The 26,513-nt window shown below is 59.5% G+C and overlaps 1 protein-coding gene across 8 annotated transcripts in view; it reads right to left on the bottom strand.

The window, feature by feature from the left end:
* Positions 1 to 26,513, bottom strand: part of SYT6 (synaptotagmin 6) — a 110,963-nt gene that overhangs the window by 36,338 nt on the left and 48,112 nt on the right. For 5 of the 8 annotated variants that reach the window (XR_012897903.1, XM_075910403.1, XM_075910400.1 and 2 more), the window contains one exon: positions 17,679 to 17,881. The exons of 1 other annotated variant lie outside the window; for it this stretch is intronic. Coding sequence is in view for 6 of the 7 variants with exons in the window: in XM_075910400.1 (XP_075766515.1) it covers positions 17,679 to 17,881 (203 nt within the window). In the remaining variant the exon portion in view is untranslated. The remainder of the gene's footprint in view (positions 1 to 17,678; positions 17,882 to 26,513) is intronic. 2 more of the 8 variants (XM_075910401.1, XM_075910405.1) reach the window with 1 other exon arrangement.

The following is a 26,513-nucleotide window of genomic DNA, read 5'->3' as shown; positions in this document are numbered from 1 at the left end:
AAACAGCAAAGGACTCGACGATCCCGACAAAGCCCCGGTTCCAACAGTCTATTCAGCGCAAGACAGCCTGGGGCTGACTATGGCCATGCCGACTCGGCCTGCTCTGAAGTAGCTTTCACTGGCACTAAGGAAATTCACGGGTGATTCTTGGTCTGAGGTGAAGAATTCTACTGACCATCTCACCAGCACATGCAGACACACACACACACGCAGACACATGCAGTCACACGCAGACACACACACACACACACACGCAGACACACACACACACACGCAGACACATGCAGACACACGCACATGCAGACACACACACGCAGACACACACACACACACATGCAGACACCCACAAACCACACACACACACAGACACAGACACACACACACACACAATTATTTTGTCCATAATTTGTTGGGCAAAAGTCAACATGGTTTCTATAAAGGGAAATCCTGTCTTATTAATCTGTTAGAGTTCTTTGAAGGGGTTAACAAACATGCAGACAAGGGGGATCCAGTAGATATAGTATACTTAGATTTTCAGAAAGCCTTTGACAAGGTCCCTCTCCAAAGGCTCTTGTGTAAATTACATGGCCATGGGATAGGAGGGAAGGGCCTTTCTTGGATTGCGAACTGGTTAAAAGACAGGAAACAAAGGGTAGGAGTAAATGGTAAATTTTCAGAATGGAGAGAGGTAACTAGTGGTGTCCCCCAAGGGTCAGTCCTGGGACCAATCCTTTTCAACTTATTCATAAATGATCTGGAGAAAGGGGTAAGCAGTGAGGTAGTAAAGTTTGCGGATGATACCAAACTGTTTAGGATAGTCAAGACAGAAGCAGACTGTGAGGGACTCCAAGAAGATCTCACCAAACTGAGTGACTGGGCAACAAAATGGCAAATGAAATTTCATGTGGATAAGTGTAAAGTAATGCACATTGGGAAAAATAACCCCAACTATACGTACAGTATGATGGGGGCTAATTTGGCTACGACAAATCAGGAAAGAGATCTTGGAGTTATCGTGGACAGTTCTCTGAAAACTTCCACACAGTGTGCAGTGGCGGTCAAAAAGGCAAATAGGATGCTAGGAATTATTAAGAAAGGGATAGAAAATAAGACCCAGAATATCTTACTGCCCCTGTATAAAACTATGGTACGCCCACATCTGGAATACTGTGTACAGATGTGGTCTCCTCACCTCAAAAAAGATATTTTGGCCTTGGTAAGGGTTCAGAAAAGGGCAACTAAAATGATTAGGGGTTTGGAATGGGTCCCATATGAAGAGAGGCTAAAGCGACTGGGACTTTTCAGTTTAGAAAAGAGGAGACCGAGGGGGGATATGATAGAGGTCTATAAAATCATGAGTGGTGTGGAGAGGGTGAATAAAGAAAAGTTATTTATTAGTTCCCATAATAGAAGAACTAGAGGACACCAAATGAAATTAATGGGTAGCAGGTTTAAAACTAATAAAAGAAAGTTCTTCTTCACACAGCGCACAGTCAACCTGTGGAACTCCTTGCCAGAGGAGGCTGTGAAGGCTAGAACTAGAACAGAGTTTAAAGAGAAGCTAGATAATTTCACAGAGGTTAGGTCCATAAAAGGCTATTAGCCAGGGGATAAAATGGTGTCCCTGGCCTCTGTTTGTCAGAGGCTGGAGAGGGATGGCAGGAGACAAATCGCTTGATCATTGTCTTCGGTCCACCCTCTCTGGGGCACCTGGTGCTGGCCACTGTCAGTAGACAGGATACTGGGCTAGATGGACCTTTGGTCTGACCCAGTACGGCCGTTCTTATGTTCTTACGTTCACACACACCACACGCAGACACACACACACACACACACACACGCAGATGCAGACACACACACACACCACAGGCAGACACACACACAGCGTGGTGGCAGCTCACTGCACACAGCAGCGTTTCTGGGCCGTCCAGGCCCCGTGGGACAGTCACAGAGGTGTGGGATGCACCAGCCGCCCAGGGACGTGTGGGATGACGGCCACTGACCACAACTCTGCAGCCTGGGGTGCCGAGCGGGATGTGCACTGCGCTGGCTGGACTTTCGCGGGCCGTGTGCAGAACATGCAGCTCTTCCAGGAGCGCCTCTTGCCTGGGGGCCGAGCGAGTGGCCTCGGGCGAAACCAGAAGATTTTGGGTGGGGAGCGGCTGTGGCTGCCACGCCCCCACGTCAGACTGGCTGGGAGCTCTGCCGGGGTGTGGCCGCCTGCTGAGAGACCCAGACTCCACGGGCTCCTTGTGCCAGGAAAGAGGTGGCCTCGGGGTCCTTGGGAAGAGGAGCCAGTGCAGACCCCAGGGGACCTGGAGCATGCTAGTTGGAGGAGGTGGGGTAGGAAGAGTGAGAGGGTCTCAGGGGCTCCTTTAAGACCTAACCTCCGAGCCCTTTGTCTGATGCGATTCCAAAGCATCTGGATGCTTCCAAGTCAATGCGGCTGATCAATAAAGTAGTTAGCAAAGCCAGCGCCTTTTAGCTCCCGGCTCTGCACAGAAGTGACCTCGTTAGTCTGCTCACACCCTTGGAGTGACCTTGGACAGTGCAAGTCACCGCAACACGCACAACGCGGGCCAGGGCTCTAAGGCAGCGAGCTGGCCGCCCCAGACATGGCAGGGCAGGAGGGTGGGGGCCAGAGAGGCCTCTCTGTCACTCAGCACCTCTCTGGGTCTCTCCAGCGCTGCTGGGGTCAGGCTGTGGGGCTGAGAGCACGCGAAGGGAGAGGCAAAGGTGCTCTGTTGCTGTGGGGCACACACGGACAGCGAGTTAAGGGAAACACTTGCCCCTTGCAGGAGAGCTCTGCTCTGCACCAGCCCTGGACATGACAGCTCTGCCCTGCGTCCTGCACACAGACCCAGGGGCGCAGGGGCTATGGGGCAGGAGAGCAGCCCCCGGAACAGTGCCTGGGGAACAGAGAGCGGCCCTCGTGTAGCAGGAGCCCAGCGGACCGGAAAGCTCAGGAGGGTGGGGGGCTAACGCACTGAGACGTGAGGATCCTTCCAGCCGGGCGTTTCAGAGACGATCTGGTCAGCACAGTCCTGCTACGGCGGGAAGCACTGCCCATCCCATCTCTGACAGCAGGTGTTGGTCGGCACGAGAGCCAGGTAGCAGGCAGCCCGCTGGTAGTTTTGTGACTGTGTCCTTGGACAACTGGTCTCCACGTGGGTGGTGCGCTGTGTTCAATATCACTTCCCATTACCAGGCCACACTGAAATGTCTCCTGAAACGTTCCTGGACGAGAGAGGCCATTCACATCCGCCGCTCCCACATCTGACCACAGCTGAGTTGCTCTCCACAGGCTCTGGAAGGGGCTGGACGCCTGATGTGAACGTGGTTCAGCCCCAAACCGGCACCCCGGAGAAAGAAGCCCCCCTCGGGCACAGGCCAGGCTCACAAGCAATGGGGTGAGAGCTCTACTGAGAACGCAATGAAACGGGTTGGAAAACAAGCAGGGAACGGACAGCGGCTTAGCCTCCGTCAGACGGTCTCATCTTGTGCTGCAATGAGGAATGCGAAGCGTCCTCCCTCGGCACGGAGCTGCCACTCAGCCAGCAAAGATACGGAGCTGGGAGCCCTTGGGTTTCAGAACAGCTGCACTCCCCCAGCTTATCACTGCAGGCACCTCACCGCCAGCCACCCGAGAGCCTTGGCAGGAGCAAGTGTTTCCATTCCCAGAACGGACCATGGGGCAAACTGTGGGAGCAGGCAGCTGGGTACCGAGTTCTTTGCCGTTGTGACCTGGCAAAAACCCCACAATTCTTTTCTTTCCCTGGCGTGTGTCTGGCCAGGGCAGGGCTGTGCTGGGCAGCAGCCAGAGAGAGACAAAACGGTGCGGGGATCAGCAGCCCAGGGCGCCGGGGGCTGCCAGCTGCCCGGTGCCTGCTCGCAAAGGAGCAGGGCACGTTTTCAACTGGTCCTGGCTTGAAGGGCAGCCTTGGTTCCAGAGGTTGTAGAACGTGAGCGCTCGGTGACACGTGGGGCCAATGCAGAGCAGCTCCCTGGAGAGCAGAACTGGGTGTGGATGGCTGTCTAGGGAGCTCTCTTGCAGGATGTAGCTGTGAGCGTGTCTTCCAAGGGCTGGCTCCCCCTACCACAAAGGGTGGGGCTCAGATCTCCGCAAGGAAAACTTCCCTGCTACCCTGCTAGGGGAGGCTCCAGGGACCAAGCATTACAGAGTGAAGATCCCTATGGCAAGGAACCGCCTTGAGCCTGGAGCCACCGTGCATGGGCCCCACCCCAGCTTCCTAAAAGCCTGGCTCCCTGGAGCTGTTCTAACTCCCAGCTCCAGTCTCACTTGGAAGCCAGAGGCTCTGGGGCAGCTGGTACCGTGGCCAGCGGCTCCAGGCGTGGAAGGCCACAGTGGAAGGCCATGGGCACAGAGAGCCACCTTGGAGTGTCCCCCACCACTGTGGAGATGCCAGGCCCTGGAGGCAGCTGCACCCAAGTTTCAATTCCACAGAAACGACTTTGGAAGAGTTTAATTTCCCACTCCAAGACGCTCCGTGGACGAGAGAGCTTATTGGAATGCAAAGTGCAGACTTCAAAGGCCGGGATGAATCAGAGGATATTTTGAGAGTAATTATATAAGATTCTAACTTCAAAACCTCCTAATTATTGCAAACTAAGTGTGGAGACACTCTGCTTTGACAGAGAGCTTGGAGGGAGCTAGCGGCTGGATCTAACCAATCGCCGCCCGCTGCCCGGCGCGCACGAGGCAACCTGACATTCTCTGCCCAAACCTCGCTTGTTCCACAGGCAGCTGAAGTGTTTTCCATTTGCGGGAATTCTTTCCTGGGGTGTTATTACAGACTCCGGGCCCTGGATGTCACTGTGCTCAGGATGTGGCTTTGACTCCCTGTACAGGACTTCTGCTGCTAGTAGAAATCGAAATCTTAACAACTTTGAGGCAAGTGTTAGGAGTTCTAGATCTGTTACTCGGTGGGATACATTCTCCGCGAGTCTGGACTCTGCTTTATTCCATTTCATGAATTATGAATTGACTCTAACTTGAATTGTGATGAATTCCATCGCAAGTTCATTATCTGTAACTAGTTTGCTTCAGAGGTTTCATTCAGCAAACAGATGTCACACCGCATGGCCCAGAAGCACAGTCACAACCCACAAAAAGTTATTAGCAGACAAGGGAATGGTTTAGACATTGTCAGCCACGCTTGGGGTGCAACATGGGGTGCAACAGAAGAAACTCGTCTCTTTCCCCTTCGCTCTGTTCCTCAGAGACATAGCGCTGTAGGACTGACTTCGTTTGGAGTCAGGCAGATTGGGTGCCGGGGGGTACTAGGTTCCTAACGGATGAGTCTTTCCATCAGGATGATTACTGCTGAGGGTTTCTTCTCACTGTGACCTGAGGGAATGAGGTGTTTCTTCTCTTGCTTGCAGCACTTCTCAGCCTGCTCTCCCCAATGCCCTGGATTGCAGGCTTGGGACCTAGCCGCATCAGCGCGGGGGTGGCAATAATAATGCTAACACAGGCTGCGACAACCAAGACACGGAAACAGCAATGGGGAAGACGAGGAGAGACGTACTGGGTGGCACTGGGTTCTGACCACCTTCCTCGAGCCACCTGGTCCCACACAAACTGGGGCTTCCCCAGATGGCAAAATGAACCAGCAGCTTGAGCACCTCTGCATTAGCTTGAGAGCCAGGCCCATCCCAGACGCAAGGGCTGATCACGCGGCAGGTATTCTGCAGCGGCCACTCTCTGCGCACTGCCGAACTGAACAGAAACTGGAGAGCAGCGTCCAAGAGAGTGTAAAGACATGCAGAGTAAAGTGCAAACAGCGGAGTGCCGTGAGAAACCCCCGGGCACTACGGGGCAGGTCCGAGACCCTACCAGAGGCAGAGGGAGAGAGGGGAAGAACGGGCAGCGCTCAGAGACAGTGTGATTCAAGTTGTAGTCCTCACCCCTGGCTGTTAACACAGACACTGCAAGGAGTGGACAAGCCAAGCCACGCGGCAGAGGAAAGTACTGAACAGAAAACTCCAGAAGACCTAGACCAAAGCACTGGAAAGGCAAAGGAGGCTGATAAAAGCAACACGAGGCAGGTAAATGGAGCTATGCTGGAGATCTAGCAGCTGAAACAGAAACTGCTGCTTTGCTTGCAAACCACAGAGCTGTTTACCTAGGAAGCTAGGGAGAAATTTCAGAACGGGCCATGGGCCAATAAACAGCAAAGACGGGGAAGTGCCTACACCTGAGCAGAAGGGAAAAACAGGTGGCAGAGCTGTACTGGATCCACTCCAAGCCCCACTGCAGATCTGAATGCAACACGTCAACTCGGTCAACTCAAGCCCAGCCCCTCCTTCACTCAGGACAGGAAAACGGTGTTTCCAGTGCGCCAGGAAATGCCTGGAAAACCCAGGGCTGCTCTGCGCACACAGCACCGGCGCCTCTCTCCACGCTGCGCGGCTTCCCAGGCTGCACCTGGGCTGGGGGAGGGGTGCTTGAGGCAGTCGGCAATGCTCTGCTCCCAGCTACCCCTCTTTGGCCAGTTCCCTAGCTTGGGTGAGAGCTAGTACGAGTGTGTCGCTGTGAGCTGGACCTTAGTCTGCCCTGCCTCAGTTTCCCATCTGTGAAATGGGGAGGAGATGGGGCAGCCAGGCCAGTGCTGAGGTTGGGGGTGGCGGGACTGGACCGGCACTGAGCCGGGCTGTGGCGGGCCTGGACTGGAGGATGCAGGGCTGGATTGGCGCTGAGCTGGGAGGGGAGTATTCGGTGTGATGCAGTGGGGGGGCTGCCTGCTCTGTATCCCAGGGTCCCCCTGCACTGTGATGTGTGATTCCCACTGTCTCACCCACATGTTGTGATGTAGTGTCAGTTCCTTGCTGATTGCTATACTGTGGGCTGGGGATGACCCCTACTGGCCTCTGCCTGGGTATGTCTACACTACCCTCCTAGTTCGAACTAGCGGGGTAATGTAGGCATACTGCAATTGCAACTGAAGCCCGGGATTTGAATTTCCCGGGCTTCATTTGCATAAGCCGGGCGCCGCCATTTTTAAAACCCCGCTGGTTCGAACCCCGTGCAGCACGGCTACACGCGGCACGAACTAGGTAGTTCGAACTAGGCTTCCTAGTCCAAACTACCGTTACTCCTCATTCCACAAGCAGTAACGGTAGTTCGGACTAGGAAGCCTAGTTCGAACTACCTAGTTCGTGCCCCGTGTAGCCGTGCTGCACGGGGTTCGAACCAGCCGGGATTTAAAAATGGCGGCACCCGGCTTATGCAAATGAAGCCCGGGAAATTCAAATCCCGGGCTTCAGTTGCAATTGCGGTATGCCTACATTACCCTCCTATTTCGAAATAGGAGGGTAGTGTAGACATACCCCCTGTGAGCACTGCCCAGTGGGTCGGCTGCCTAGGTCACAACTGGTCAGACCGGTTGAGGGCAGCGAGGGAACTAAGGAAGTAAGTGTGCGGAGGAGGGGGCAGTCTTGGGCTGGAACCATGAAGGAGACAGACTAAGGAGGGGGCTGGAATCTAGAGGTATGTTTAGACTACATGGCTCCGGCTCGTCTGGAGGAACAGGGCAGCAACCCGCTTTCTGCCCGCGCTGAGTCCCAGGGGGGCAACGTCTCGTGGGCCTGGCAGGCTGGAGGGATCGTCCCAGGACCCCCCCACAGTTCTGCCTTTAACTCCCTTTAAGTGCACGTGCCATGGCGCAGCAGCGGCTCCTATTCCTCATAGGCAGGACAGGGGACCCCGACGCCAGTTGGCCCAGGCACCCCTGGAGCTGCCGTGGGCACGGAGCTTCCCTGCAGCAGTGTTCAGGACCAGGCCGGGCTGCAGGCGGACTCAGGGCAGGCGCGGGGGCCCCCGTTTCCCGTCAGCTTGGACTATGGTGACGTGCGTGAGCGCGGTGCCCGGGACACGGAAGGGGTTGAGGGAGTCCAGGGGCACTCTAGGCGGAGGAAAAGCAGCCTGCCCGGGGGAGCTACTGGACCATGGCTCAGACTTCCTGGGAGGGGGGAGGGTCCCACGGCTTGGCACAAAGCCGCCTTGCAGGAATTCCCCTCTGGCGCCTCCTCTCTGGGCCAGCGCCAAAGGCCACGTGGCTGTCCCTGCTCTCGGGGGGCCCGGAGGGGCAGTTTGGCTCCAGGGGGTTAAGTCGCCACGGAAGCAGATGGTCAGGCCTGACTCCCGCTGGCATTGGCTGGCTGTGGTGAGACCCCTGGCAGACGCGTGATGGCCAGGCTGCACAGCACACCCCCAGGGGCTGCGCCGGACGGGAACTCGCTCTCCCTGGCAGACACTGGAGCCTCCTGCTCAGCCGAGGGCAGGAACAGCTCCCGGCTCCTCCGCCCGCCTGGCTCCCGCTAGCTGTGCTGTGGCTTCTATTAGCTCTTCAACCCCTTGGGCGTGCTCCCCGGCAGCCCGTCTGTCTGATCCCCCGCTGCACGGGCAGGGGCCCGGCGTCCTTTCCCCTCTCCTCACTAGCTCTGTCGCTTTGGGCCATGCACCAGAAAGTCCCACCGAAATCAAGCGCTTAGCAGAGACCAGGCTCCCCGCAAGCAGGTGGTTCTGGGGCAAATGCCCCTCTCCGGCCGCCAGGCAAGCTACAGCCCCAGAAGTGTGTGGGCGCGGGGGCCGCAGGTGGGCCCTAAGGCCGTGTTGCAGTAGCAAAGGCATTTCCCTGCCTCGGCTGCAACCAGGGGTGGAACCCCAACGCAGTGCTTTGCAGTACAAGAGGCGCCCGGAATGTGGAGTTTCGGGGCTCAGACGGGACCAGAGCCCCTGGCCGTTGTGTGTGAGCGCTGCGCTGGTGGGTATGCACAGAGCTGAGCTCCTGGCAGCATGCCTGCAGGCTTTGCTGCACAGTTTCCTCACATGTTGCCAAACACATGCACATTGTAGCATAACAAACCCAACTCAATGTCAAGGTGGCCCTAATTAGCATCCCCAGCTTCCAACTGCTTAGCGCTCCCCAGAGACTGGCTTCCGCTTTGCATTCCCTCCACAAGCCCATTCACAGCCGCCCCCGCCCCCGGCCCCGCCAGGATGCCATTTTGCAATGTGCACGTCTAATTAACGGCACTGCATGGTGCAGAGAAGAGAGGATCCCTGCCTCCCCTGATGCTGCTCTTCATTAGCGACTGTTTGCGAGTCCATCACAGTGAAATGCCGATGCCCATAGCAGATAAGTTTTGTGTTCACATAATTCCCAGACAGCGACAGCGCCAATCACTGCCTCTGACGAGGAGGGACGGGAAGATCTCACACCGGACAAGGGAAGCTGCCGGCAAATGTAAGACGAAAACAAGGGGGTTGCAGGGAGCGGAGGAAATTGCACCTAACCGTGAGCAGAGAGAAAAGGAGCCGGGATTTTAAAGCGCAAGCAGGAGTTAAGCTCCGAAGTGAAGGGAAGAACTGCCAGACAATGGGACCCACAGCTGCTTTTGCTGGCGGTGGTCTCTCTCACTGAGCCATGCGCCCACCCTGGACTGCGCGTTTACGGGTGCACAGCTACACTCAGGCTGGCTTAGCAAGCAAAAGCACAACCCAACATCTGCAGAGAGAAAATCCTCGCTTCCCAGCACCTGTCTGCCCAGCAACGGGGAAATGCGAGCAAGGGATCGCCGTGCTGAGAGGCAGGTAAAAGCACATGCCTGGTCTCTACACAATCTAGGCAAAATATCTGAAAGCAAAGGAAAATATTTCCCAAGCAGGCTGCGCAGGCAAACTGTGCCAATGCAGGGGAGGTTAGCGTTACAAGTAGAAAGCAACCAAAATGAAGAAAGCAACTTTGGAAGTGTGGACTTACCGAGCAGGCTCCTGTTTGTGAGTCCAATTGCTAGCCACCTTCTGCTGCCCACTCCACACACACAACACACACTGGCAGAGAGCCGGCTGGCTGTTTCTATGGAGTTGTAGACTCTGGTTCCTGACTATGTATGAGACGGCTGCAGCTGCACTGGAATAGGCTCCGAGGTTCATAAAAAAGTCTCCCAATCCGATCAGGCTCGCTGTACAGCTTGAGGAGTGATTCAGCCAGCGCAGTCAGCCAGACCAAAACCCACAGCTGTCGACAGATAGCCCCCGACACACGCACGCCACAAGGCTCTGTGGGGTATGTGATTTACATGTGCACACAAGTGACACAGCTACAGCAACACACACAAATAGAAACCTTCACGCGCAACTAGCATTGACTATCTGCATGTCTCTGGTTTCGTGGGTTCAATAGTCTTTTAATATTGTTTGATTGAACAAGTAACCTGCAAACATAGCAAACCCTGGCTGTGTCTACAGTGGCAAGATTTTGCGCAAAAGCACCTCCTTTTGCGCAAAAACGTGCTGCCTGTCTACACTGGCGGGGAGTTCTTGCGCAAGAACACTGACATTCTAATGTATGAAATCAGGGCTTCTTGCACAAGAACTATGATGCTCCCGCTCAGGAATAAGCCCTTTTGCGCAAGTGTCCTTGCGCATGAGGCCAGTGTAGACAGGCAACATGAATTTCTTGTGCAAGAAAGCCCGATGGCTAAAATGGCCATCAGAGCTTTCTTGCACAAGAGAGCGTCTACACTGGCACGGATGCTTTTGCACAAAAGCACATGCCAGTGTAGACGCTCTCTTGCGCAAATACTCTAACGCAAAAACTCTTGCGTTAAAGAGTATTTGCACAAAATCTTGCCAATGTAGGCGTAGCCTCCGTGTTTGAACCTGGGACCTGCCACACCATAAGAGAGCCCTCTATCCTTTGAACTAAAGCAAAAACTCCCTCAGCAGCAGTAGTAGGTGCGGATCCTATCTGTGGACCAGCTAATAAAGGGGAAGGCAACATACATTTTACAGTTGCGTTGCACAATGTGTTTCTAAAATAGGCGTCTCCGCTGTCCACTCTTTGCCCTGCGTGCTAGTCCTCACCTGCCTGGCACCTGGAGGTGGAAGTGTAAATGAGGAAGGAGGATTTACAGGAGCTTTGGAGGGCTGAACTCACTGGACAAGGCACGCCCTTGTGTGACTGTCCTAATTCAAAATCCGTTTGGCGCGAGGGCCTTCTGTTCTCCTTGGCTAGGTCTACACTGGCAGCTTCTTGCACAAGTACAGCTGTTCTTGCGCAAAAACTTGCCTGCTGTCTACACTGCACGCTTGTTCTTGCGCAAGTAAATTTACAGTCTAGCGTTGGAAAACAGGGCTTCTTCCAGAAGAGTCATTCCTCTCCCCACTCAGGAAGAAACCCTCTTGTGCAAGAGGGCAGCGTAGACAGACAACATGAATTTCTTGCGCAAGAAGCCTCTATGGCTAAAATGGCCGTCAGAGCTTTCTTGGGCAAGAGCGTCCACACTGCCATGGATGCCCTTGCGCAAAAGCACATGGCAGCATGGCCGCGCTCTGGCGGAAGACTTTTTGTGCAAGAACTCTTCCACAAAACCCTTCCTCTCTCTGTGCTGGTACCACAGGGGTGGGGGGGGGGGCATTTTCACGGCAGTGAGCCAGCGTGAGTGGGCACATGGAAGAAAGGAGTTATGCGGCCGGTTGCGCGGGTGCTGGCCAGGCACTAGCACCCAGTGGCTGTGCTGATGACTTCCCAGGAAGGATCTCAACAGCACTGTGCAATCATTCGGCTCCTCCGCTGCAGTGCTTCCTCACGGGCAGGGACGGGTTAACAGACGGGCTAAATGAGGCTAAAGAGCAGCTCCTTGGTTTACACCGCGTCCCACACTGTATCATTTCTCCGGGGAGCCCAGCCCCGGGAGAAATGCCAGCGGAGAAGCCGTTGTTCTCATTTGTGTTACTGGGGTGTCCTGGAGCCCAGCCCCGCAGCAGAGCTCCGTTGTGCTCAACGTCGCACAGACACTGCCCCAAGGACAGTCCCAGCCCCACGGAGCTTAGTCTGCGTGCCAACAAGCCCCCCGAGGGACAGGGGAGCACAGGGGATTGAGCCAGTCTGACAGGCACTGGAGAGAGTCTGAATGGAGGATCCCTTCACTTTGCAGGTGTTTCTGGGAGCCCGACGTCAGCGTGGGGGCCACTCACCACGGGAGTCTTTGGACAGAAGGGTGGGATGGGGCTAGGCTCCCTGCCAGGCCGGGGCCTGCAGCCGGTGTCAGGGCACTGGCTAGGCAGGGAAGAGAGGGCGTGGCGGTACTGCAGGTGGGTGATGGGAGTTCGGGCTGGGAGGGGGAGGAAGGGCCATGCCGATGCAGGAAGGGTTGGCAGGGTGCAGCCACAGCATGGAGGGGAGGACCTACAGAGGTCTGAGGCGAAGGTGCTGCCCAGGAGATGGGCCTGGCGGCCAGGCGGCACTGTCCACAGAGCCAGCGGGACAGGCAGACACAACAGCCGGACGTACAGCCGCGGGCAGAGCCTGCGGGGCGTGGGCAGCTCCTGAGAGCAGCCGGGCTGGTGCACTGCACCGGGTCAGACCCGCCCTGGGCTCGTGTGGCAGCGACAGCACCAGGATGTGTCTAGGCTGCAAAGAAGGGCTGTAACGATCCCAGGATCAATGGCCACTCCCAGCTCCGGAGCCCTGACGTGGGGCCCTTTCTGCCTCCAGCGCCCAGGGGGCTCACCCCTTCCCTGCCTGGGGCAGGCACAGGCCACCGCCCGCAGCCGCGCTCTAGCCAAGCCCCGGCCTCAGCCTGGCAGGCGCTGCCACAACAAATGCATCAGAGCCCAGCTGCACGGCTGCCGCTACTGGCAGGGATGCAGGGAACTGAGCAACCCCAGCTGGTGGGGGCGGCCCTGGCTTGGCACAGGCAGGTATTTCCCAGCTCTGGTGGAAAGGCCCGTGACAAGCAGAGGGGGTCAGGCACAGAGGGGGGGTTGGTTTAATTTCACCCGGAGCACCCAGCACTGCCCGCTCCTGACACAAGCAAACACACCCCAAGCACGTCGTGGGCCAGGCTGCACAACAGCCCCACAGTAGCGCAAACTGCCCACACCCCATGCCTGCCCCCTCCCAGGAGACCCAGAGCCCTCCAGCACCAGTACCCAGGGCCAAGGCCGGTTGCGTGCCCAGCTAGAGGCCAGCGGAGCGGTGTCGCTGCCGGGGCGGATGGCAGCAAAGTGGGGGCACAGCGGGGAGGCCGGCCCAGGGGACGGCACATAAAGGCCAGGCAGAGCCGGGCGGTGGTGAGTGCTGGCTGGTCAGCGTGCATGTCACTCCCAGATGCTGGCCCTAAGCAGCATGGAGCTTTGTAACTTACAGCGTACGGCGCGCGGGCCTGAGCTAAGTGAGCCTGGGCCCTCCCTTCCTCCAGCCGGGCAGCCTGTGTCACGGTGGGGCGGGGCGGTGGGGTAGGAACGGGAGCCCGGCCCCACGCATCAGCCAGGTGGCGGCGCTGCCACACACGCTTGCGCCTGGTTGGGTTAAACACTGTCACTTCCTGTCTCCTGGGAGGGCCTGACTCTCCGCCCAAGCACTCTCCAGCGCCCGGGATCTCTCGGCTCTCTCACCTCCGCCCAGCGCCAGCACAGTGGGCATCAAGCCGACTGCCGCACCAGGCCACAGCAGAAAGCCTCTGCTTCTCCGGAGTCTCTTCCCAGGGCTCACGGTGCGCCCGTGCAGCCTCAGCGGGAGAGGGACCGGCTCGCCAGCACTACCGGCCCATTGCTGGGCCGTGCTATGGATGATCTGAGTTGTCAGGGTTCGCCTCAGGCAGCACTGAAGGCAGCTGCCCCTGGGTGAACCGGGACGAGCTATGTGACAGCAACAGCACGGCAGCTCTGGCTCCACGGGACAGGTTGCTGCAGGGGGACTCGGAGGCGGCGAAGCGCAGGGCTGCTCTCCCTCACCATTCAGATCCCTGGGTTTTCAAGCTGACTTAATTATCTGTTTGCAGCATTAGGCAGCAGCCGCCCGCAGCGAGCTCTGCGGAGTAAATACACTGCGGAGGGCCGGAGCCGGCTGCAGCTGCGTTTGCCTCTGCCCTTTGCATGGGAGAGGGAGCTGAGACAGACCCCTGGGTGCTTACAGTGGGACAGTCAGTGAAGGGTGCTCCCCAGCCCACAGGCTGACAGACGAAGAGACACCGCTTGATTTACAACAGACGGACCCAAACGCTCCAACTCTGCTAGGGAAGGGCTCCACCAATGCGGTGTGAGAAAGGGAACCCGGAAGAAAAGTCCCGCAACTGCTGCCCCGTTACCACACCAGCCGGTACAACTGTACTCGAGGCCTGGTCGTCTTTCCCGTGCAATCTGCAGGCTTTGCGCAGGGCCTGGGACTGACTCTTCGCACAGGATTGTTTCTCCGCGGGTGTGACAGCGCGTTGGGGTTTTCCCGTCTCCTGCACCCCCGTAATGGCATGGACAGACTCCCCCAGCCAGTAGAACAGAGGGAGTTTATTGCTTCTCCAGGATACAGCCCAGCACAGATGGAATCTGGTTCCAGGGCAGGCCTAGGATGCCTCAGCCCCCTTGAGATGGGAGAACCTGGGCCCCTAAATCCCAGCCCGTTGCCTAGGCTGCTTCCTCCATGATCCCAGCCAGAAACCTAACCCCCTCACTTCCAGCCCTGCCCCCAGCCAGGGCTCCACTCCCCTTCTTCCCATTGCTCCCTGGTAGATATCTGGTCAGACAGGTTCGCAGCCCCTTGCATAATGACTCATCCCCTGCCCTGCTGGGCCGTGCTGCAGCCAGCAGCCAGTGGAGGTCACCCACAGCCCACTGCCCAGCATAGCAACCAGCAAGGGACCCCCCCACTATGTCACAATGGGATGTAAAGTCACCCTGCGCGGTGCAGAATAGAACCACAACTCCCCAAGTCCGCAGGGAGCAACACTGTGTGCACATGAGAGGGGCTGTGTGTTCCACATGCAGCATGGAAGCAAGAGCCTCAGGGGGCCAAGTGGGATGCCCAGTCCCTCCCTGCACCATCCCTTCCCCCCGCAGCTGGTGGCTGGTTTATGCCTCTGATCAGGAACGTTAACATCCCCTATGAGTGTTCGATCCTCCCTCATGGAACTGCATTTTCTCATCCCCGGTGGAAGGCCTAACCAATTGCTAACCTCTCCGAGCTCTTGGCTTCCGTGGCCCCTCGTGTCAAGCACTATGTGACTGCATACGCCCTTGCGTCACTGTTCTCTTCACCGGCTCTTCCTTGTTCTGGTACCACAAGAGTTTCCCTGGCCTCCATTCATGTACCATCCAAACGGCAGCGTTTCTTCCGCCAGCCCCTCCTCACCCAGCATGTTTACTGCCCGCCCTGGGCCCATTCATCTTCTGCTCCATCCTCAGGCAGAAGAGGGGCTCGATCGGAGCCCACTATTCCAGGTGGCTGCCCACAGGTGTGCTTAGCACAGGCCTCCAATGCACCACGGGAGGCAGGCGGGCTGAGGCCGTTGGAGAGGCGCTGGGCCTGCCACAAACAGCAGCAGTCGGGAAAGGTTCTCCTCGCCATTGGGGCTCCAGAGACATGGTGGCTGCTGGTTCTAGGTCAGAACGCAAACAGGCTCCTTTGCCAGGCGGGGCAGTTGTGCGGCCAGACGTTCTAGAGTGAGCACCACGGGCCCCCAGTGTGCTCTGGGACACAGCCGAGGCCTGGCCTGCCCCACGCAGGGACCGGGGGCAGAGGCAGTTCAAGCAGCCATGAGCCTGCCCTCTGCCCATGTTTGCATGGGCTCACCGCAGACCCTTCCCGTGGCCAGGATCACTCTGAGCTAGGGACACTGTGTGATTCCCCAACAGCCGCGAGCCCTCGAAACAGCTACAATGGGCCAGGCCTGCAGGGGGGCGACTGGGGTTTGAACTGGGGCATGGAGAGACAGCCGCGAGGGGCCACCATAACGCTGGAGAACGGGCACGTAGGCCAAAGCAGCACGAGGCAGGCAGACAATGTGTGCAGGCCACCTCCTCAGCATGCCTAGATCGGGCCCCGTGCAGAGCAGAGCCAGCCCCCGCTCCGCAGCATCCCAGGAGCGTCTGGCGAGGGGGGGGAAGTGCAGCAGGCGCAGCTGAGTGACAGGAGTTGGCCCCGTCCCCCTGCATACTCTGTGGGGTTCCCCTCTGCTGCACACCCCGCCCCAGCCCAGCCCCCGGCCCCACGCCTGCTCCCTGCACAGCCCTGGGGCCTCGCGCCCAAGGACCCATCGGCTCCATGCTGCCTGCGCAGGCCCTCTCCTGGCACAGGCCAGCGCCAGCCTCCAGTGCCGAGTGAGAGCAGTGAGGGCTGCAGGAATCGCCAGGGCCCCAGAGCCAGGGGCCAGAGAACTGTCTGCATGCTCCTTGGGGCGCACTCTCTGGTGGGAGCAGCGTCCCCCGGGCTTCCCTCAGCACTGCCACTTATGGCCCAAAGCAGGGACTCCCCCCTCTGCCCGACTCACCCCACCCCTGCAGCCCGGCTCTACAAATACACAGACACGCCAGCAAGAGCCATGAAATAGAGACATCAGTTGAGACTGGCCGGCGCACAGGGCAGTGCTGGGGGCTGGAGCGAGAGAGAGACAGACATGGTGTCTGGCAGAGCTATTACACAGAGCATGCACTGTGCACACACGCAAAGCGGGAGACCAGCCCCAGCGCCTGACTCTCCACTGCCTGTACGCTGGCGCCTCACGCAGGGCGTGCTGCTTAATAAATGCGATGACTGCCCGCCCTGTCCGCCAATGCTGAGCACAGCACCAGAACCAGTCTGCAGGCCCGGCAGGGTGTGAGACATTCTGGGGCAAGGTGTTTTATGTAACAAACTCCCTAGGGCCCCAGGCACCCCCCACCATGAAAGGATTAAAGAACAACAGCAGTGATGCTTTAAAATCTGAGTGACTGTGCACAAAAAGAAACAACACGGCCAAATGCTCACCCCTCGCGGGGATCACCCCACTGGGAGGAATGACTCTGGCCCGAGGCGGTTGTGAAAACCACCTAACGCTACGCACAGGCTGCGCCTGGGTGACAGATGTGAAAAGGCTCCGAGCAGCAGCCAGACTCGGCTGAATGCAGACCCCTGTGCAGGCAGTCTGCTGCATCCCTTGGCAGGACAGCGCTAACACACCCGGGCTGATCTCCCTGCCGTGCAGGGCAAGGGCTTCTCTGCAACGGGCCGCTGACGCTAGAAGCCCCTAGAAGAAGCCGCTGGCAGACAGAGGGCAGGAGATGACTCGCACTTCCGGGGTGAGGTTGGGGTTACCCTTTACTGCTAGAGCTGCGGAGCCGAGGCTCAGGGAGCCCCTGCAGCCGGCAAGGAAGACCAGGGAGAGGTAAACAGACAACGGCGCCTGCTCTTGCTAGCGAGCCGATTTGAAAAGTCTCTGAAGCACTTCGCCCGATACAAACTAGAGTCAGCCGTTCCTGGCCTCCTGAGATGGAGAGCTGGAGAAATACTTGGAGCCACTCTGGCCACTGAGACCACGACTGTGCTTACAAGGGGATCTCACTCGTCAGCATCACCTGGGACTCTCACAGCAACTTTCCCACACAAAGCGTCTCCCCAGCGGATTCCCCCTCTCCTCCTCCTCCCCCCATCTGCAGCCCTGTCCCAGCTGTCCTCCTCGCACTCTTCCTACTTGCAACAGGTTACTTGGGCTCTCCAGGCACAAAATGCAGCAGAGCTAAGTGGCAACATGTACGCTGCTGGGGAGCCCCGGCCCCTCAGTCCCTAGCTAGGGCACTAGACATCTGCGCCAGCTCCATTCCCTGTGGAGAAGTCACCTTCTCCCGCGCCAGCCCGCCGCGCGCCCGCTCTCTTACCTACCGGGCAAGGGGACTATACCTGGCTCCGAGATACTCAGGCTCTGGTCTGAAGGCAGGAGCAGGAACTCCCGGCAGGTGTCCAAATCCAGGCTGGGCAGGCTTTTCTTGCGGCACAGCTCGCTGACGATCCGGACTGCCTTTTGACACCGGCTGTCCTCCTTGGTGGCACTCATCTCCCAAGCGGCATCCTTCGCTCTCCCCCCAGCTGGCTGTCTAGGAAAACTCAACCAGGAGAGAATGTATTTATCTCCAGGAACACAGCGACTCCCACTCTGCCCCCTGGCGCTCTGCTCTGCCCGGCTGCACGCTGCCCTCAGCTCTCAGGACCCGAGTGCCGGAGGGCAGCCTCCTGCGATGTCTGATTGCCTCCGAGATCAGCTAGCTCTGCACTGCCAAGGCGTGTGCCAGCCACACAAGAACCTCCTACCAGATTCAGTTTGATACCTTCCATGCTACAGTTTAAAGCTGCAGCCAAGAGCACGGTTTAACCCCTTGCTTGCTGCACTGTGTCACTCAGCATGTGAGGAGGCATCTGCACTGCCCAGGGCAAAGCTCAGATCCACACTCAAGAGCTTCTCGGCAGAAAAATGAGCCTTGGACTCTCCAGCTTGTCACCAGCACCAGGGCAAGCAGGGAGTGTGCAGCGTACCACACCCAGAGAAACAGGCTTTAGCTGCTGCGGGGGGCCCGGGTGACCGCCCCAGGCTGCAGGAAGCAGCTCCGCAGTATTGTTCATGTCTGGCATCACTCTTGGCTGTGCCTTATAACCTAGCCGTCAGGGCAGGGAGCATGACAGCTGCTCTGGGAACTAGAGTCGGGCATGAGCAAAGAAGCGGAGCACAGAGTGGGGTAATTACCATGGTCCCCAGCGGACTCGTTTCTTGCGGCCTCTGACGAGGAGCAGCTAGTGCTCCAGAGAGAAGCTGAGGAAAGCTGCCTGGTGTGCTAATCCCCCATCTCCCAAGGGCCTCTGGCTCCACGCCGCTGAACTGCCCTGCCAGCACTCGCAACAGCTCTCTGTGCAACCCCCAACGCGAGCCCCGCTCAGGGCTCCGCGGATGCCCCCAGACTCAGGGTCCTCTGCAGCAGTGGTTCCCCACGCAGGGCAGAGGGAGCGACATGCTGTAGCCAACTATCGGGGGCGCAGAGCAAACCCGCATCCTCCTGGCACATGGCATGGCAGAGGAGCAAGCTGGGCGGCGTCAGGCTGGCATCCCAACACGCACAGGAGGACACCGAGGTGGCAGGGCAGGGCAGCCTGGCAATGTGCCAGAGCCTAGGAACACGGGGCTGGTGCAAGGCAGGTCAGTCTGGATGATCACATCAGTCCACTGCGGCCCTCTCAAGCTACCACACGAAACTAACTGACCCTGCTGTGGGGCCAGAGAACAGCAGAGCCACAAGCACACGGGCCTGGGCACGTATCCTGGGACCCAGAGAGGAAGAAAGAGTGACCACAGCGATTATCATCAAGTGAAAGATCACACGACCCGTCATGTAACGGAACCCCCTAGACCCACACCTACCGCTCTGCCATGTGACAGGGCCCCCTAGACCCCACCTACCGCTCTGCCATGTGACAGGGCCCCCTAGACCCCACCTACCGCTCTGCCATGTGACAGGGCCCCCTAGACCCACACCTACCGCTCTGCCATGTGACAGGGCCCCCTAGACCCACACCTACCGCTCTGCCATGTGACAGGGCCCCCTAGACCCCACCTACCGCTCTGCCATGTGACAGGGCCCCCTAGACCCACACCTACCGCTCTGCCATGTGACAGGGCCCCCTAGACCCCACCTACCGCTCTGCCATGTGACAGGGCCCCCTAGACCCACACCTACCGCTCTGCCATGTGACAGGGCCCCCTAGACCCCACCTACCGCTCTGCCATGTGACAGGCCCCCTAGACCCACACCTACCGCTCTGCCATGTGACAGGGCCCCCTAGACCCCACCTACCGCTCTGCCATGTGACAGGGCCCCCTAGACCCACACCTACCGCTCTGCCATGTGACAGGGCCCCCTAGACCCCACCTACCGCTCTGCCATGTGACAGGGCCCCCTAGACCCACACCTACCGCTCTGCCATGTGACAGGGCCCCCTAGACCCCACCTACCGCTCTGCCATGTGACAGGGCCCCCTAGACCCCACCTACCGCTCTGCCATGTGACAGGGCCCCCTAGACCCACACCTACCGCTCTGCCATGTGACAGGGCCCCCTAGACCCCACCTACCGCTCTGCCATGTGACAGGGCCCCCTAGACCCACACCTACCGCTCTGCCATGTGACAGGGCCCCCTAGACCCCACCTACCGCTCTGCCATGTGACAGGGCCCCCTAGACCCACACCTACCGCTCTGCCATGTGACAGGGCCCCCTAGACCCCACCTACCGCTCTGCCATGTGACAGGGCCCCCTAGACCCACACCTACCGCTCTGCCATGTGACAGGGCCCCCTAGACCCCACCTACCGCTCTGCCATGTGACAGGGCCCCCTAGACCCACACCTACCGCTCTGCCATGTGACAGGGCCCCCTAGACCCCACCTACCGCTCTGCCATGTGACAGGGCCCCCTAGACCCACACCTACCGCTCTGCCATGTGACAGGGCCCCCTAGACCCCACCTACCGCTCTGCCATGTGACAGGGCCCCCTAGACCCACACCTACCGCTCTGCCATGTGACAGGGCCCCCTAGACCCCACCTACCGCTCTGCCATGTGACAGGGCCCCCTAGACCCACACCTACCGCTCTGCCATGTGACAGGGCCCCCTAGACCCCACCTACCGCTCTGCCATGTGACAGGGCCCCCTAGACCCACACCTACCGCTCTGCCATGTGACAGGGCCCCCTAGACCCCACCTACCGCTCTGCCATGTGACAGGGCCCCCTAGACCCACACCTACCGCTCTGCCATGTGACAGGGCCCCCTAGACCCCACCTACCGCTCTGCCATGTGACAGGGCCCCCTAGACCCACACCTACCGCTCTGCCATGTGACAGGGCCCCCTAGACCCACACCTACCGCTCTGCCATGTGACAGGGCCCCCTAGACCCACACCTACCGCTCTGCCATGTGACAGGGCCCCCTAGACCCACACCTACCGCTCCGCCATGTGACAGGGCCCCCTAGACCCACACCTACCGCTCTGCCATGTGACAGGGCCCCCTAGACCCACACCTACCGCTCTGCCATGTGACAGGGCCCCCTAGACCCACACCTACCGCTCTGCCATGTGACAGGGCCCCCTAGACCCACACCTACCGCTCTGCCATGTGACAGGGCCCCCTAGACCCCACCTACTGCTGAGCCATGTGACAGGGCCCCCTAGACCCACACCTACTGCTGAGCCATGTGACAGGGCCCCCTAGACCCACACCTACTGCTCTGCCATGTGACAGGGCCCCTAGACCCACACCTACCGCTCTGCCATGTGACAGGGCCCCTAGACCCACACCTACCGCTCTGCCATGTGACAGGGCCCCCTAGACCCACACCTACTGCTCTGCCATGTGACAGGGCCCCTAGACCCACACCTACTGCTGAGCCATGTGACAGGGCCCCCTAGACCCACACCTACCGCTCTGCCATGTGACAGGGCCCCCTAGACCCACACCTACTGCTCTGCCATGTGACAGGGCCCCCTAGATCCCACCTACTGCTGAGCCATGTGACAGGGCCCCTAGACCCACACCTACCACTCTGCCATGTGACAGGGCCCCCTAGACCCACACCTACCGCTCTGCCATGTGACAGGGCCCCCTAGACCCACACCTACCGCTCTGCCATGTGACAGGGCCCCCTAGACCCACACCTACCGCTCTGCCATGTGACAGGGCCCCTAGACCCACACCTACCGCTCTGCCATGTGACAGGGCCCCCTAGACCCACACCTACCGCTCTGCCATGTGACAGGCCCCCTAGACCCACACCTACCGCTCTGCCATGTGACAGGGCCCCCTAGACCCACACCTACCGCTCTGCCATGTGACAGGGCCCCCTAGACCCCACCTACCGCTCTGCCATGTGACAGGGCCCCCTAGACCCACACCTACCGCTCTGCCATGTGACAGGGCCCCCTAGACCCCACCTACCGCTCTGCCATGTGACAGGGCCCCCTAGACCCACACCTACCGCTCTGCCATGTGACAGGGCCCCCTAGACCCCACCTACCGCTCTGCCATGTGACAGGGCCCCCTAGACCCACACCTACCGCTCTGCCATGTGACAGGGCCCCCTAGACCCCACCTACCGCTCTGCCATGTGACAGGGCCCCCTAGACCCACACCTACCGCTCTGCCATGTGACAGGGCCCCCTAGACCCACACCTACCGCTCTGCCATGTGACAGGGCCCCCTAGACCCACACCTACCGCTCTGCCATGTGACAGGGCCCCCTAGACCCACACCTACCGCTCTGCCATGTGACAGGGCCCCCTAGACCCACACCTACCGCTCTGCCATGTGACAGGGCCCCCTAGACCCCACCTACCGCTCTGCCATGTGACAGGGCCCCCTAGACCCACACCTACCGCTCTGCCATGTGACAGGGCCCCCTAGACCCCACCTACCGCTCTGCCATGTGACAGGGCCCCCTAGACCCACACCTACCGCTCTGCCATGTGACAGGGCCCCCTAGACCCACACCTACTGCTCTGCCATGTGACAGGGCCCCCTAGACCCACACCTACCGCTCTGCCATGTGACAGGGCCCCCTAGACCCACACCTACCGCTCTGCCATGTGACAGGGCCCCCTAGACCCACACCTACCGCTCTGCCATGTGACAGGGCCCCCTAGACCCACACCTACCGCTCTGCCATGTGACAGGGCCCCCTAGACCCCACCTACTGCTGAGCCATGTGACAGGGCCCCCTAGACCCACACCTACTGCTGAGCCATGTGACAGGGCCCCCTAGACCCACACCTACTGCTCTGCCATGTGACAGGGCCCCTAGACCCACACCTACCGCTCTGCCATGTGACAGGGCCCCTAGACCCACACCTACCGCTCTGCCATGTGACAGGGCCCCCTAGACCCACACCTACTGCTCTGCCATGTGACAGGGCCCCTAGACCCACACCTACTGCTGAGCCATGTGACAGGGCCCCCTAGACCCACACCTACCGCTCTGCCATGTGACAGGGCCCCCTAGACCCACACCTACTGCTCTGCCATGTGACAGGGCCCCCTAGATCCCACCTACTGCTGAGCCATGTGACAGGGCCCCTAGACCCACACCTACCACTCTGCCATGTGACAGGGCCCCCTAGACCCACACCTACCGCTCTGCCATGTGACAGGGCCCCCTAGACCCACACCTACTGCTCTGCCATGTGACAGGGCCCCCTAGACCCACACCTACCGCTCTGCCATGTGACAGGGCCCCTAGACCCACACCTACCGCTCTGCCATGTGACAGGGCCCCCTAGACCCACACCTACCGCTCTGCCATGTGACAGGCCCCCTAGACCCACACCTACTGCTCTGCCATGTGACAGGGCCCCCTAGACCCACACCTACTGCTCTGCCATGTGACAGGGCCCCCTAGACCCACACCTACCGCTCTGCCATGTGACAGGGCCCCCTAGATCCCACCTACTGCTGAGCCATGTGACAGATGCCTTTAAGTTTAAGCTGCCTTTTATGCGGCTGCCAAGGGGTCAGAGCGTCCCTGGCCCCCGTGCTCTTCCCACCCCACTGTTTACTCTCCCGAGTGCGGGCCGGCTGCTTGCATGGGCCCCGCAGACCCTGAATGGTGCAGGCACAAGCCCGAGGACTGTCTGTATCTAGGGCACTTACCTACTCCCGCCACTGGACTCTGTGGAGCCTTTAATGGATTGAAACACCCGCTGTGAGTCAGGCGCAGCTATTATCCCCGAACAGAGAGAAACAAGCCATGGAGGTCCCCTGGGGCTGCTGCGCAGCTGTAGGACTAGCGCGCTGCCTTCTGGCCCCTCACCCGGGCTGGGGCACTGCTCTCACTTGCCACCTGATTGCAGGAGGGAGCCTCCCGGTTACTACTGCCCCGGTTACCCCGTGGTGGTGTGTCGAGCCGGCTGGGCACAGATGTAAATAACCGTCCCTGCCCAAGGGGCGCTGGTCTCAGGGGGAAGGTACGCGGTTGGAGACAGACGGGTGGGGGAGGCGTTCGCAGTGCTTAGCCTGTCAGGAGCAGCGATCGGAGGCTGGCAGGAGGCAGTCACCTGGGTGCGTTATGGCAGAGGGCAGTGCCAGGAGGCGGAAGGGGAACAAGGCGGGAGCTGCAGATTTCACCTGGGAACTTTTTCCTCGTCTGAGCCATCCGTGGAGAGAGCAGGACAGCTGCAAAGCTGGTGCAGGCTGGGTGGGGCATGCAGCAGGGTGGTGGGGTGCCCTCTACTCGCTCAGGAAGGGAACTTTGCTAAGGCCTGGCGTTGGTTTTTACATCGGTCCGGTTAACCAGCGCGAAGCCTGTGTGGGCACGCTGATTTCAATTTCAGCGCGGCTCCTTACCCTGCAGCCCAAACCTGTTCCTAAGTGGCTTAGGTTCTGTACATCGGGAAATCGCCTGGCGTAGCCAGGACAATATAGGAAAGGCAGGAAGTGTCCAGTGCTGTTGGCCCCTGGGTAGCTCATGGCCTGTGCTTTCCCAGGCCTAGAAAAACCCTTGCTTGTCGCAGAAGAGGAGGCATGTGCAAATCTACAAAAGCAACCGCTTGCGCCCCATTCGCGAGCCGCTTGGGAGCATGCCCAGCTAGTCCCACATCAGAAACGCCAGCAGGGAGCTCACGAGACTCCCAGAGCCAAGGGCCACATAAAACTCCGCCCGACAGGCACAGAGCAGAGCCGAGTCCATTCAAGTGCACGATAAAGCCCCGGGATGGCAGGTTAACCACTGCTCCAGGACGTGCCCTGCGGGCGCTGCAACGGCAGCTCCGAGTGCCCCGCCCAAGGCGCCTGTGCCAGCCCCGCGCAGCGCTGCCAGGGCCGCGGCTCGCAGGGCCCCGCTAACGGTGCTCAGGACTGGCCTGGGCGCGTCGGCCCCTGCTGCACACCTAAAGCACGCGGCCCTGCCGGGTACAGTTCGAACCGTGCGGAGCGCTGCCGTGTCACCATGGCAACGTGCCTGTGCGCAGCTGCCAGGACAGTGCGGCACAGAGCGCGCGGCCCGCGTACCGCATGGAGCAGACACTCAGCACTTCCCGGGCCGAGACGAACGCCAGTTGCCATGGCAACGCACTGACTGTTCATGGTGAGGCAGTGTCCTATGGCCAGCCGCATGCAGACACTGCTGCTCAGCTGCCCAGCCCGGGCCCCAGGAACACGGGCGGGAGACCCGGCCGCGCGCAAGAGGAGAGGGGACGCTGCCAGCGCCAGCAGCCTGCCAGGGACTCGTCCCGAGAGCACAGGGCCCTGCAGGCCACGCAGGGGGCCCTGGCTTGGTGCCCTGGACGCTGCCCCGGCACTTTGCACTGACGCTTGCAGTCACCCCACGCCCCGTCTGCATTCGCCCGCTGAAGCCTGCCCAGCGGGGGTCCCGCCATGCTTGCTCTCGGCGAGGGACAGACTGGGCGTGCTTCAGAGCAGGAACTCATGCGGATAGGCAAGTGCGCAGCCCTGACCCTGAGTAGGGGCTTAGGCTCCCTCGCAACACTGGCATGGTAATAACGTTCCCGCCTTGTGGTGCCCGCTGGGAATGGGCACATTGGGGGTGTATTCCGGGGCTGCAAATGAGGAGGCTAAGACAGTGAAACCAAGTGCACTATGTGAAGGAAGGGTTAACAGCCGCCCCTGCTTCCTGTTCTCCCGCTGAGACAGCAACGTGCAGGGTGGGATGGGAAGGGAGCTCGCTACTGCAACCAGCCAGGGGCTCACTGGCCCTCCACAGAGCACACAGGCGCGCCCAGGGCGAAGTTGGCAAGCTGGTCTCAGAGCCCCCGTCCTCCGCCAACAGCAGCTGTGCCCCAGGGCGGGCAGGGCTCAGCCCAGACACAAGGCACTTGGCTTTCTTTACTGGCTGTGCCACCAGCTGGGCTGCAGCGGGCAGGTGAGCAGAGGAGGGACAAGAGACGCTACGTGCTGGGTTGTAATCCAACTGCACTCGATACGTGATCCCTCTCGAATCTCTCTTCCCGGTACACTCCATCTCTTTCCACCCGCAGGCTGGCACCTTGTACTCTGCGCTCTGGAGCTCCCAGGCCTGTGGCCTTTGCATCAGTTATTAGCAGCCACTCTGGACTCGGCGCGGCAGGCACACAAGTCATAGGGGGGTTGGGGGAGACCCTCGTGGGCGTCCAGAGAACACGGCACTCCCAGGCTGATCAGGTACACACACGTAAGATCCGGGAGCTGCACGGCTGGGCGGAGATGGAACATGTGCAGCCGTTGGCCTTGTCAGCCGTGACCCAGAGCTACAGGTTTTAGGCCAAAGGCTCAGTTCTGCTCTGAAGAGGGGCGGTTTACGGCTTGTGAAACGAGAGCGGCAATACCCAGCGAGAAGTTACAATTTCTGCCATTCTTGGACTCCTGTGCCATGGAGGAGCAGGGGAAAGAGGCAGCCTCTGCCTCAGTGCAATGTGTGGGAAATGCAGAGGGGCAGGTGCTCCCCAGGCTCTCTGGGATACATAACCTCCCTTGTGAAAAGCAGCCCAAGCTGGGTGGGGCCCTTCCTGGTGAAAGGCACGACGCTCACACCATTCCTTTCCTCTCTCGTTCTGGGAAAGGAGAGGGTGCGCCACCCAGGAAAGTGAGAATCAGCTGCTTGGTGACAGTATTGGAAGATCCTTCCCGCTTCTTCCAAACCTCTCCGGCCCTAGCTCACCCCACGTCTAGCCCAGTTCTTTCCTGCCCCTCCCCCAAGATCCCGTCTGC

The sequence above is a fragment of the Pelodiscus sinensis genome, chromosome 27 (assembly GCF_049634645.1).
Source record: "Pelodiscus sinensis isolate JC-2024 chromosome 27, ASM4963464v1, whole genome shotgun sequence".
NCBI lineage: Eukaryota > Metazoa > Chordata > Testudines > Trionychidae > Pelodiscus > Pelodiscus sinensis.
The sequence above is the reverse complement of the archived record's forward strand: the minus strand, read 5'-3'. Positions and strand labels throughout refer to the sequence as shown.